The following is a 13,928-nucleotide window of genomic DNA, read 5'->3' on the forward strand; positions in this document are numbered from 1 at the left end:
CCCTCCTTCTTCGTCGTCCCGGCTGTACTACCTTTCTCTCTGTAGTCTTCTAAAGGGTCTCCTTCGATGAAACTCGCGTATTTTCCTTCTTCCTTCGTCTAAAACTCTGGAGCTTCTCGATGACGATCCAGACCCAACGGCGGAAAAAATAATCTGAAGATGGCGCCCCAAAGGTGGGACGCCCGCAGGAAGCACGACGACGTCACGAGAGGTGCACCAAATGGCGGGACGTCGACGCCCACCTGGGCTACCAAAAACAAAAACAAAAAAAGAAAGACTACGAATCCGGACCCAACCACCAGATCGCGGAATAATGCACAGCATAGTGAACCAGCCGGTTCCTTCGTCAGGGGCCGGCTGAGAAACTGTTGAAAAAGTAACAGTACCGTTTATGAGCTTATAAGCTCATAAACGGTACTGTTACTTTTTCAACAGTTTCTCAGCCGACCACTTCTACTAAGGTATGAACAAACTATTACCATTGCAACGGCTAGTTTTCTTTGCGTGTTTTCTTTAAAAGTGTGCACGACGTGTTAAATTGAGTTGACTCGCTAGCAGCTCACAAACGGTACCATTATTTACCTCTACAGCTTTACAACCGATGACCTCTCCTAAGGTATGAACAGACCTTTTCATTATATCTTGACACCCATTTCCGTAAACTTGCATTAGGACTTCAGTTCTTGATCACTGACATTCATATAATCCGGTCTGCTTTTCCATTCTTCCAGACATATGAGTTTTTTTATACCCAGTGAACATTCAACTACACAGTTAAACAGGTAACTTGTTGTTAAACACGTCTATCTTGTATCAGAGCTATTGAGATTGAGCCCCTACCACATGATCCTAACTAGAAATATGGTGCGGTTTATTTTTCAGATCGGCCCCTGACGAAGGAACCGGCTGGTTCCGAAATGCATTGGGCATTTAGCAATTCTTTCTGCTGTGTATAAATTTTTATGTTACCACAATATGTTCAGCATATGCAACTTGACAACATGTGTATAACTGATTCTATCAATGTTATTCTTGTACAAATGACACAAATTTGTATTGGAGCAAATTGTTACTTTTTTTGAAAGCTGTCACACCTGACAACCATGTACAAAAGTTCAGAGTAAACTTTGATTTAATGCTGAAAATTAAAAACAAAAGTTTCAAACAAATCAGTGTCGCGAAGGACACTTTGTGAACAGTGCTCAGTTGTATACAGGCTCTCAACCTGTCAATACCCGGTCTAGATTACAGTAGGAGAGGACAAACTCCTACAGAACTGATGCACCGCTGTCTTTAAAATTGTGAAATACGGATTAATTTACCACAACAAAGGAGTGCTCTCCCCATACAACAATTGTTTCGAGAGAGGCATCAACCGTGGGACCTAACAGATGGTGTTGGTCAACGGGTTGATTGAGAATACTGGTTTGTACTTCTGGTTTGAAACCAGAAATATGCAGCGAGGCATGCCTGCGTAAAAGTATGCTGGTATTTATTGCCCTTGAGGCTGTGTCAGCAGCATCTAGAGCGCAACGGATGAAGTGTTAGTAATGACCTTCCCTTCCTGTGTCAAATCAGTAGCTCTGGTCTTGTATTTGTCTGGTAGATGTTGTTTAAGGGTTTCAAGCTCATCGTAGTGAGCCCTATCATATCTTGCCAACAGAGCTTGGGTGTTGGTGAATCTCCAGAAGTTGGCTGCTTATGAGATGTCATACTTTTGCCTGAAGCATTTAAGAGGGTGGATTCTTTATCATGGGGTGGAGCGTCCCCGGTTGTCTGAGAGTTCTCTTTTTCGTGCGTTGGAGACCACTAAAGAGTCTAATGGTAGTTAGCCCTTGATATAGGCTGGGTCAGTTGGAGCGGCTTTATACTTTTTCTCCAACCTGGGATTAATTACCCTGGCCCTGAAAGGATTTTTAAATATGTCTGGTGCGTGTTTTATAACCCCTTCAAGCATTGGTAAGATGGTTGTAGTCTTATGAGAGGGTGATAATGTGTCCATAAGGAAGTAGTCATCCACTGGATCAGTATGTAGATCGACCCCATGAAAGGCTGCTGCTCTGTGAATGAGTTGTGTAAACCCTATGGTGTCATCTGGAGGAGATGGCCTAGAAGGGTATGCGTCATCTTGTGGTAGACCTGGAGCATCTGGTGCATTGTAGTCTTCCCAAGGATCATCTGATGGGCCAGTAATATCATCTGGATCATCTAAGGGTTGCTCATCTTCTGCCCACCCAGAAATATCCTCATCGTCATCTGCTGGTGCAGGGCTGTGTGGGATGAGTGGCGAGTGTGTGGGGGAAATGTAAGGGTCTGGCACTTCTGGAAGTGGTGAAGGTACTCTTATGGGAGAAGTTTGAGCATGTTTTTTGAGAGGCACTGTGGAAGGAGGTTAGTTTCCGCTTAGCAGGTGTAGTGATATGTCCAGTCTTTGGGTGAATAAGAAGAGTCTTTTGCTTTGGATCTGGACGGAAAAGCTCTTCTATGGGAGAATCCTTTCTCGGAACCAGCTTGTCATGTTTGGGATCGAGCTGTTTGCTGGGTTTAGCAATGTTTAGTACAGTCTCAGGAGTAGATAGTGGTTTCGGTACCGAAGACTTGTGGTCGGAAGCTTTTTTCGGTTCAAGTTTTTTCTTCTGATCGAAGATTTTCTTCGGATCCGGATTTGTTGGATCCGAAGGGTGTTTCGGGTCAACAGTTTTAGGTGCCCTGGTTTGCTTCGATGCCGGAGTTGGCTTTGGTTCGACCGTTTTAGGTGCCGAAGTTTTCTTCGGTGCCGGGGTTTGTATAGGTTTCACTTTCGGTTTGAAAACCTTTTGTGTATCGGGACAGACTGGAGGCTGACTCAAGCCCGAGTCGTCTAGAGGCTTTTTGGAAGTCTTCGTTGCCGGACCCGAAGGCGGGACATCGGAAGTTTGTGATTAGTGTGCACCTGGGCCCGGAGGTGGAACCGAAGCCTCAACCAGTGTGAGAATATCAAGAGGGTCGATGTCTGTACTTACGGCCCGCTGACCAGCTGGAAGGGGATCGTTATCTTCTGCCTGCTCGTCGGCTCCGGAAGCTGACTTCTCTGCTTCGGAAACTATGACGCCTTCCTGCTGTTGTTCTTCTTCAGACTCCGGTTGGACTGGAGTCTCCTCGACGAGGGTGTCTGGTGCCGATGAAGACGATTGTGCCATGACTCTCTGAGCTCAACGGTCTTCGATTGTCTTTTTCAACCGGAACGAAGCACAGGCCTGGCAATCTCGGCTTTCGTGCTCTGGGGACAAGCACAGATTGCACACCTCATGTAGATCAGTGTGGGGGAATGTGTGTCCACACTGAGGGCACTTCTTGAATGGTGTTCTTTCCATGAGCCGAAGGCCAAATGGCGCAGTTGGGCCCAACTGCCCTAGAAGATCACCAGAATCAAGAAGTGAAGGTTGTTCTAGACACGTGTATAAGGAAGTCTTGATGGAAAACAATACAGACGGTAGGAATCAAGGAATGCGTGTCAGAATGAGATCGGTAACTAAACCGAGCGGGAGACACATACACATCCGAGCCCGATGGCGGAAAAAAACAATCTGATGATTGAGTCGATGCCCATGCGCACTATACTCCAGAGGAGGAGTCATCAACCATACAAAGACTCTTCCAGGACAACAAAGTGTAATCATCCGGGCCCACCACCAGATGGCGATCTATGCACTAGTGTGGGATCTGCAGATCATATGCCTCGAACAGTGTTTTTAGCACTGGTTGTCCTACATTAGCTTGCTAAAATGCTAATATATCCACACAATAATGTTTGGTAAATGTGTGTGGTGTAGACCATGTAGCTGCCTTACATATGTCAGCTAAGGGAATGTTAACCTAAATAAGGCCATAGGTGCTCCTATTTTGTGAGTAGAATGTGCTCTAGGAGGTATAGTTAAAGTTACTTTAGCTTTAACATAGCAAGTTTGAACACACTCGTCTACAAAAACCAGATTTAGAGATAGGATTTCCTTTATGAGGTGGAGCAAATGCAATAAAAAGTTTCTCTGATAAAATCTTTTTATCTATCATTATAGTATAATAGTGCTCTTTTGACTGCAAGCGTGTGTAGAGCCCTTTCGGCTCCTGAATCAGGTTGACGGAAGAACACAGGTAACTCAACTGATTCAATATGAAAAGCAGAAACTACTTTAGGAAGGAATTTTGGGGTTGTACAAAGAATTACTATCTTTATGAAGTTGAAAGAAAGGTTCTTCTAAGGTTAATGCCTGTAGCTCACCAACACGTCTTAGTGAAGTGACAGCAATTAGAAAGGCAACCTTCCATGAAAAATTGTAATGAACAATTGTGCAATGTCTCAAAACGTGGACCCCTAAGTCTTGTGAGCACAATGTTAAGGTTCCAGACAGGTGCAGGTGGTATCCCGGGTGGTATTCTTTTCAAGGCTTTCCATTAAAGCTTTAATTACTGGGACTTTAAATAAAAATAACTGTCTGCTTTGTAGATATGCAGCTACTGCTTTAAGGAGTAGTCAAATGGATGAGTAGACTAATCTAACTCTTTGTAGATGCAAAAGGTTACAAATAATATTTTGTATAGATGCATTCAACGGATCAATTGTGTTATTACAATAAATACCAAACCTTTTCCACTGTTCTGCATAAAATGTTGTAGTGGTAGGTTTTCCTGCTTCTTTAAGAATGGTCATAGAATCTGGTGGTAGATTTCGGTATCTGGACTCTATGACTTCAGGAGCCAGATCACTAGGTTAAGCTCCTCGAGTTTGGATGTTTGATTTCCACATGATTCTGTGTGAGAAGGGTGGAAGTGAGCTGCAGCTTTTGGTATGGGACTACGGACAGTTCTAGAAGTGTGGTGAACTATGGTTGACGAGCCCATGTGGGAGCCACTAGAATTCATGTAAGTGATGTCTGCCTGAGTTTCTGAAACAGAAATGGAAGGAAAGGGAGTGGTAAAAAAGCGTAAGCAAATTTCTCTGACCAGTTTATCCTTAGGGCACTGCCTTTGGATAGATGGTGTGCGAATCTGGAGGCGAAGTTTGGGCATATTGAGCTCTCTACTGTGGCAAAGAGGTCTAACTGTGGAAATCCCCATTTTCTGAAGTATGGAAGGAGAATCTGGGGATAAAGTTCCCATTCGTTTACTTGTTGCCGCATCCTGCGGAGGAGATCAGCAGATTGGTTGTACAAGCCTGGAAGGTGTTCTGCCAGATGAAGAGAGTGAGTGTGAGCGAGTGTGTGTGTTTTTTTGAGGGTGCTGGGATTACTGCAGGAGACCACAGGAATCCCTGTTGAAACATCAAACATTGGAGCATGTGATGGCCTAAAGTTGTATTACTATACACTGGGCGCGCCCTGCGACCCCTCGCCTGGTTAAATGGAGAACTGATATTTGTGAATGGGGTGTGACCGATGTGACAAAGTTCCATCTTTCTTGCATGGTATGCCCCCACTTTTTGCTGAATTGCCGATGTACTTTGACTGCGTGTGCCCTGGGCTTCTGCCAATCAGATACGCTGGGCCTGTGTTCCTTTCCTAAAACTGCATGACAACCTAAACCCAATTGGCATCTCTGGCCACATATCAGCCCCTGGTAAATGGTACCCAGGGTCTTGTGACCAGAGAAGGCCCCTAAGGGCTGCAGCACTTATTGTGCCACCCTTCGAGGCCCTGTACCCTGACACACACACACTGCCTTTGCAGGCGGAGTGTCTGGGAGCAGAACAAAACAGAGTCTCGACATGGCCGACATCCCTATGTGCCATGCCCACAACACACACTGCCCTGGCATACATCAGCCACCCCTCTAGCTGGGTGCCCTATGCCAGTGGTGTGGGTACAGGTGCATGAGCCCTGTGCCGCTACAGTACCCAGGTCCATTCCTGGGCACTGTAAGTGCAGTGCTGCCATTTAAGAGTATATAGTGCTGGGAGATAGTCAACACTAACTCCACAGCACCATGATGGCCAGACTGAAGACTGAGAAGTTTGGTATCAAACTTCTCAGCACATTAAACCCGCACTGATGCCAGTGTGGTATTTAATGTACAATGCACAACAGACGGCATCTTAGAGATGCCCCCTAAACCTAACTTACAATCCACATCCTGACTGAGGGGCTGCCTAGGCTACCACACAGCAGACATGTTGCTGGACCCCTGGGTAGAGAGCCATCCACTCTCCTGGGCCTGCAATAATGCACATCCTGGGCGAGGTGCTAGGTCTCCACCCCCAGGATGGGCAGGGGAAGCTTCAAAGGCATGCCGCCTTTGTGAGCTTCTCCAGGCCATTTGCTGCACTCAGCAACTGGCCCGACCGGTTCTGACCCCCACTCTGGTAGTAAGACTGGCCGGAAACCCCAAGGAAGGAGAGGGGGTGTGCCAACCTCTGTCAACCCCACCCCTCAGGTGGGGGAGGCAAGGTGAAGCACATCTCTGGGCTCTCGCCATCTTGAAGATGGGAAGCCCTGCCCAATCAGGACTAGGCTATTGCCCCCCTCCCACATGAGAGTGGCAGGATAGGGGGTGTACCCAACCCAGGGAGGGGACCCATTGGTTCCTGCCCTTTACCTACCTGTAGCGCCCCTAAATTTAGTATTTAGGGGCACCCTGAACCTTCCTTCCGGAAATCCAGATTCCGAAACAAGAAAGAAGATCAAGAACCAAGAAGACCTGCCGTGCAGCTGCTAACAAGAGGAAGACATCAACTGATTTGGCCCTAGCCCTACAGGCCCGTCGACCCTCGAACCTGCTCCTGCTAAACCTCGGCGTCTCCAGTGGTCAGCAACCTCAAAAACCCCGGAGAACCTGACTGCCTTGTGACTAACAGGGACTCCCACGAGCAGTGGTACTGCTCAAAGCAAGTAACAAGCCCCTGGCATCAGCCAGAAACCGCGACTCCTACACACTCTGCACCCGCCAAGCCTGGCCTGTGCTGGAGTTTACAAAGACCACTAGGACGTCCCCCCGGAGACTGTGACCCCGAATCCAGTACCCAAGGACGCACCTAGACGCTCCAGACGACGCCTGCAGCCTCAGAACCAGGGACCCCTCCAACCGCGACCAGCAGAGGGTAAGATTTCCCGACACCAAAAGGCACCCCGGCGCCCTGCGGCCCCCTGTGCACAACTCCTGGGTGCCTACCTATCCTCCAACTACCCAACTTCCCTCTCGAAGTGGTGGTCGCATCTGAAGAATCTTCGTCCCCGAGCTTGCAGCCTTCGTTCGTTCTTGAGCTTCTCCATTGCAATCCATTGAGCGCCCGACGGCTCAAAAGCACCCTGCACGCAGCCGCCCGAGTGCCCCTGGCAGTGCAACTTCTACTCTAATCTACTTCCCCATTTGCCCTGAGCATAGGATAACATTGGGCCTAACTCACTCTGCACCCGACTGCCCCTGTGCCGCTGAGGGTGTAACAACTGTACTTACCTGACCCTGGGAGACCCCTGAGTCTATGCCCAGAACCTTAACTCTGCCAGTCGAGTACTTACCGAAAAGCCGAAAACACACTTTTCTTCCATTGGGTAACATTGACTGGTTTCACTTGGAAATTCTACTAAGTGTCGAGTTTTGTAACTTTAAAATATTCATCTAAAATCAGCCGAATTACGAAAACAAAGTTACTCATCTGTTATCAGGAGAGATCCCAGTGCTGGATCTTGGTGCCCAGCACTGACCCTGAAAAGTAATTACAACCGTACTTACCTTCAACTTCATTTTCCTCCATACGATAACATTGCCCGGTTTTCACCAGAAATTCTTCTAAGTGTCGATTTTGCAAACTTACAAATATTTGTTAAAAATCGCCTGTATAACAAAAACACATTCTTTCAACTGATGCCCCAGTGCTGGATCTAGGATCCAACACTGAGTTAAAAAAAGTAACAATAACCCCACTTACCTGCTACTCCGATGTATGAAGGACATTTTTGTCACCATTCTCGTACACTGTAACCATGTGCAACATAATGTATACTGAAATAAAGACTAGGTGAAAAAGAAAAAAGAAAAAGATGCTAAAGCATAGCAGCCTTAATGAATATTGCCACCATTTAACTTCTTCTGCGGTCCAAATTAATATTATTAGTATTCTTATTATTTGCCTGCTGTCTCGGTCAGATAGAGCAAACAATGGTTTGATCAGATGGCGGGTATGGCAGATTGGAGCCAATTCTGGTGCTCTGCATTTATTCTCTAGTCATGGTATCAATACTGGGACTGTAGCCGGCGGACATTATCACTTCTAGCCCGGTGACAACATTTAGTATGGGTACAGATTTTACCGACTTGTGTGGCTGCTCCTTGAAGTCATAAAGGAAGCATTGCTGTTCTATCGAAGTCCACTCAATTGCTCCATAGATAATGAATCATGAGAAACTAGCCTAAGTCAACAGACAGTGGGTTCACCAAATTGGTGAGCCTCAACAATTTAGAAAAGAAAAATGCTTTTCTAGAGTCCGCTCACTCACCCAGGGTTGCCCCTAGGCGACATACTTCACCATTGGGGCCATCCAAAGCATCTACTGCTTGGGGCGTGCCACGACATGCGAGATTTTAGTAGGAGCACTTTTTTGTGTGAAACTACGTGTTGTGCAGTGTTGGGGGAGTGGTGTTTGTGTTAGTTAAAAATACCTAACTAGTGAGTTAACAATTTATTCCTACTCCTAGCTGGTAAGATAAAAAGGGGTTAATAACAGGAAAAATATATAACTGTTATGTGGTTATATTGCCTTTTATTTTGTCAACATGTTTCGAGGTATCCCCTAACCTCTTCTTCAGGACAGCATGGGATCCAGCCCCACGTGTACCACTCCGTGCAGAAACCTAAATTAAGGTGAAAAATTAGACTAATAACGTGCGCTTATTGAGCGCACTCGGTTATATACATACTGTTATTGATGAACACGTAGTATTTATACGGTAGCACTAATATGCCCCATGGTCTATCTGGGTGGAGGGGCCTGTAGGACCTGTTCTCGGCATCCCTCCGTCAGTGTGACCTGTAAGTACCAGGCTCGACGCATATTGAAGTCATCAGTCAACTGCACTTCTTGGCAGCTCTATTAAGAGTATGAAATTGGGCTATTTCGTCTGGAGGCAAATCTGGTTGACTGGGTGGGTTGGCATCTTCTTTGGATAAGAATAGTCCTCCCATTTCCCATTATCCCAGTCATCTCCAGTTGGAAGTTCACCTTTTTCATCCAAATCTGAGAACACAGTGTCAGCTATGCTTTCCTCTCCCATGACCTGAGGAGTTGATGTGACAAGTGGTGTGTTGACAACTCTGGATGATGGTGTCTTTGAAGGTGAAGATGGTGGAGGCATAGGTAGCAGAAGAGGCGGCGGTAGAGTAAAGCAGGTCCCAAGGTCGGACTACAAGTAGGGTTGGCCCATTGAATGCCGAGGGATGAATATCTGAAAGGTGTCGATCATGTGCTGCAGTGTGAGAAAAATGCTACAGGCACCAGTAAGGCTTCTGGCTCTCTAATTTAATTAGAAGGTACATACGAGAGTGAATGTTTCAGTGTAAAGGCCTGTGGCGGATACTCCTGCTCCTGGTGAGGTTAATCCTCATCCATTACGTCCCCAAAGTCCCAGACGTTGTAGTGAGGATATGGACACATCCACGGACTTTGCTAAGTTAGCATATGTTAGATATGCTTGGCCGCCATTTTGCCAATTTTGCCCACGTTACTACATGCCACATTTCTCGTAAACACTTTGCTTGCTCACTTTCACATGAGAAGTATCTGCATTTCATATATTTAGTTGAACACTCTGCTCTAAGTCCGTACAGCGTGATCAAGGTTGAAAAACAATGAGCTCTGTTGATTTACTTTGGTCAGTCTCACAGCCCTAGCCATAACATAGAACACAGCTGAAAACCTGGAAATCTGGTGCTTTTAATATTGCATTGCATGCATGTTAGGACACTTGGAGAAACGCTTTCAAGGATAGAAGAGCTGTGCTTGTGTGGAGATGTAAATTCCTGCATCTGAACTCAGAGGTATGGAGTCCCCCTAACAAAGCCTGGAGTTCTTATATAATTATAATAAACTAGCTTCTAGCACGAGGAGGATGGCGAGGCGCTATAACCCTGTTTCCACCATCATTATACCATGATTTCCCCCTTTGTTCTATATGGAATTGTAACAATGCTGATTTGTATGATCTTATGCATATTGTTGCCAGTATTGGCACGTGTACTGCATTATAGAGCACATTAGTTAAAATAAACATTGTAAACTATTCCTTGGCTCTATTTACTCATGTTGTGGACAAGTACGACAGTTTGAACAAAAGAGTGTTCTTGTTCCCACGTATCCTGAGAGGGACGGAGTAGCATGTTCTAGGATGTCTAATCATTGGTAGCTTTGCTGTAGCACGGAGAACGAATGAGACACTATAGCTAGTCGGATTGGGGTTCTATGCACCAAGGTAGGTATTTTGGTACACCACAACACACTGGGGTCCTGGTTTCCTGTGCATAGTTCTGTGTATGTGCAGAATCCCTGCAACAACGTAACGCACATAAAGTCGTGTAGGACTACACGCAGTCTGAGAAGATATCACTAAAAATTTCCTCTAGATCACAGTTCAGAATTTGGGTAGGCAAAGTTGCTGCCACCTTCATTGGTAAAAACGTAGGTGCAGGAAAATCCACCATCGACAATATGGTTGTCATGAGTGTCAATTTAGACTGCCATTGAATCTTCTTCGATGCAGTGGATGTTGTCAACAGATTCGGGCACTGCTCACGCCGATGGCAGATGTGACATACTTGGAGCGGTCATTAATAGCGTGGTCGATACGGTTGTTGTTGGGGAGCTCAATGTCAGTGACATTTTCTTTATGGTCATTTTAACGACTAGGTACCCATCAACAGCAAAGGTCATTTCTTCTAGAAAAACAGCTGTTCCTCAAAGGAATGAGATTTTTGCACTAAGCATTTTTCTTTCAAGAAATGTTTGACTGTGGAATCTCCAGATTTTGTGTGTGTGGACGCGGCTGCAGGTGCTTCATAAAACAAGTCCAGTTTTGGAAACTCTACAGGTCTCCTTTTCAGGTTTCGTGTGCAACAACACATGCGCTCTCACTTGTGAGAGATATTGTATATAACAAGGGGCCTGAACCCACTCATTGCTTAACATCTGTTGGCATCATTGTCACTCTTATTTAGTGCCTTCTAACTGGCCAGTGTGTGCAGCCTTCACTTCCCCTTCCTTCGACTGGAGCATGGACTAGACTGCGGTCCTTTTACTGATCGTGTAGTGAATGAGGCTCTACTTACATTTTTTCTTCTACCCTCTTGTCTTTGTTGACCCTCTTGCCATTTTTAGCTAGGTTTTACTATGCCACAGGCACGTCAAAGAAGCCCTTTTCTGCTTTGAAATGGATATTTACTGTGACATGGACATGGGCAAATTGCTTTTTTTAATGGAATAGGATTTCTTGTCCAATGTCATTTTTTTCTGCTAGTTAAGATAATCGCTGATTCCTAGTCTAATGACGGGGAATGATTCAAGCATGATAATATATAACGATGCAATGCTGGAAAGCGGTATTTCCGGCACACAAACTGTCAAATTTGGGCTCAGAATTGAGCTCCTACCCATAAATGAGTAGGCACCAAAAATACTTACAGAAATGAAGAGGAAAAGAGGGTTTTCCTCAATGAAGAAATACTAGATCCCAAACAGCAACTGGAGCAGAAGAGAGAGGAGGGGGTTTAGACAATGTGCGATATCCCCAGAAAAGACACAAAATACTAGATAGAACAGCCTCCCCAATAAACAAGGGTGTTCTCCCCTTCCGATGCACATCTAACAAAGAAATTAAGTAACTGCAAGGATAGTACCTATTTAGACTATAACCTACAGTCTCTACTTGTTCCACGCACAGATTCACTGAAACATCTCAATGATGTGCTACTTACATGGGTCTTACAAAGGATTCAACCTTTTTTCCCAAACAGTAAGTATAAACACACTATCAGAGCCTTAGCTAGGTTTCAGCTAACCTATCTGTGGCATAAAAACAATTCATGAGCTGTGTGTCCAGCTAACTCCTCAGAGTAATTGCTAAAGATTTAATTGTGCTTTTACATGCCCCAGCTTCCCCCCCCCCCCGATGAGTTTTCTTAAGCTGCATCTCTATCGTCTCATGTCATTTGAGGCCCCCACAGTACAACATATTCTAAATCACCTGTAATGTCAAAACACTAAATAATCCCACTCCCTTTTAGAATCATGTGCCCCGTCTGGAACAGAGTCTAAAGGATTAGACTGACCCACCAACAAAGAAATGGAATGAAACAAAACAAATCCGAATTTTGAATGCGTGTATTGACCCACTTTAGCAGCTCTGGGAAATCTGTAGCTCTAAGAGCAACTTATCACAGTCATTTGGTGACCCAAGGAAGGACAGGAACAAGTCTCAAAAGTACACAAATAAATATACCAGATACCTAAAAATAATGCTCTGATCTTTGCTTCCTGAATGAGTCTGAATAGCCAAGAAATGCCAGACCCAAGTCACAGATCCAGCATACTCACTTTGATGCTTACACAATTCCAAGAGTGGAAATATTTACAAAAAGAAAAGAAAAAATTGGCACCGACGCCATTTTAAACTCACATCCAGTTCAAAGAAGTAATCATGGTGCTTGGATGCAATTTCATAATCCGCCCGGAGAGCCAGATCATGTACCTTCAAACAGTCTCCAAGATCCATCCGCTGAAATAAAAATGCCACGTATTAGACAAGCAATAAGGACAGCCTTTCACCAAGATTAGATAACACATAACAGTTACCATTTTTAATTAGTTACTCCCTCGCTTCTGCAAATAGGAAGGCAATTAGAGAAATAGTCCTCACAGAAGAAGTTACCCGTACGTTCAGAAATTTTCGCAATGAATGTCTGATGGCATCTGCCACAAATCAAAACCCAAAATACTGCAACTTCCCCATGGCTTATTAGAGTCAAACTACTATGGATAAAGATGCAGAGCACTCATCAGAACCTCCACTGAGCCCTTTATTAAGGTTTCTCTAAGTAGTATTGTGGAGTCACTGCATGATGACATGTTAACAATAAATATCGTGCAGTTTATTTTAAACTGGGGCCACACTTCACATGAGGAAATCACGTTTCAGGCACTAATCCTGTCGCGGCTGGATTACAGGAATGCCCTTCACTTGGGTGCTTCAAGAGCGACCTTCTCCAAACTCCAGACGATACAAAATTGGGCAGCCAGTATCCTTTTGGATACTCCAAAACATCAAATCAGCAAAACCTGCCTTAAACTGTCTCCACTGTCTCCCTATCAGGGAGAGAGTTAACTTCAAGGCGATGTGCATTGTTCACAAGTCATTAGCCGGAAAGAGCCCTGCTATTAACCACTCCGTCATTCAGCCCTATCGGGTTAACAGACGCCTTCGCTCAGATGACTTGCATCAGGTCACTGTTCCTAGGATTAGGAAAGCTAGAAGCTGGGGCCGTCTGTTCTCTCACAATGCAAAAAAGCTCTGAAACTCTCTTCCTCTACAAAAGGAATCTAACCATCTTGCCTTCCGCAAATTGTTAAAGACCTGGCTATTCCCCTAGTCTGGTTGGTTCTCTACTCTTCGCCGCTACCAGCGCTGGGATGCCTCCAGGTAGCCATGCGCTTAACAAATGTATTTTTCATTTCATTTAGTTTCATTCACTGTTTTGGGAAGCCTTGTATCTATTTTATCCATTATTTTTTTTGCCAACTTATTGGTATTTATCCATTTTTGTTATGTTTTGAGAATAAATGGAGTCTTAAAATGGTATAATATCCACATGTATTTACCTGATAGTTATGCAACTGATAGCCATGCAACTGGTAGCCACCAGCCCCAGATCTTCCTCTAAAACAGTCAATATCATAGACTTAATAAGTGCAGAA

The 13,928-nt window shown here is 45.0% G+C and overlaps 1 protein-coding gene across 3 annotated transcripts in view; it reads right to left on the reverse strand.

The window, feature by feature from the left end:
• LUC7L2 (LUC7 like 2, pre-mRNA splicing factor) overlaps positions 1-13,928 on the reverse strand; it is a 514,412-nt gene that overhangs the window by 395,055 nt on the left and 105,429 nt on the right. For all 3 annotated transcript variants that reach the window (XM_085601174.1, XM_085601173.1, XM_085601172.1), the window contains exon 3: positions 12,634-12,732. In XM_085601174.1, the coding sequence (XP_085457300.1) occupies positions 12,634-12,732 (99 nt within the window). The remainder of the gene's footprint in view (positions 1-12,633; positions 12,733-13,928) is intronic.

Source organism: Triturus cristatus, chromosome 4_2, assembly GCF_964204655.1.
Source record: "Triturus cristatus chromosome 4_2, aTriCri1.1, whole genome shotgun sequence".
NCBI classification, from domain to species: Eukaryota; Metazoa; Chordata; class Amphibia; order Caudata; family Salamandridae; genus Triturus; species Triturus cristatus.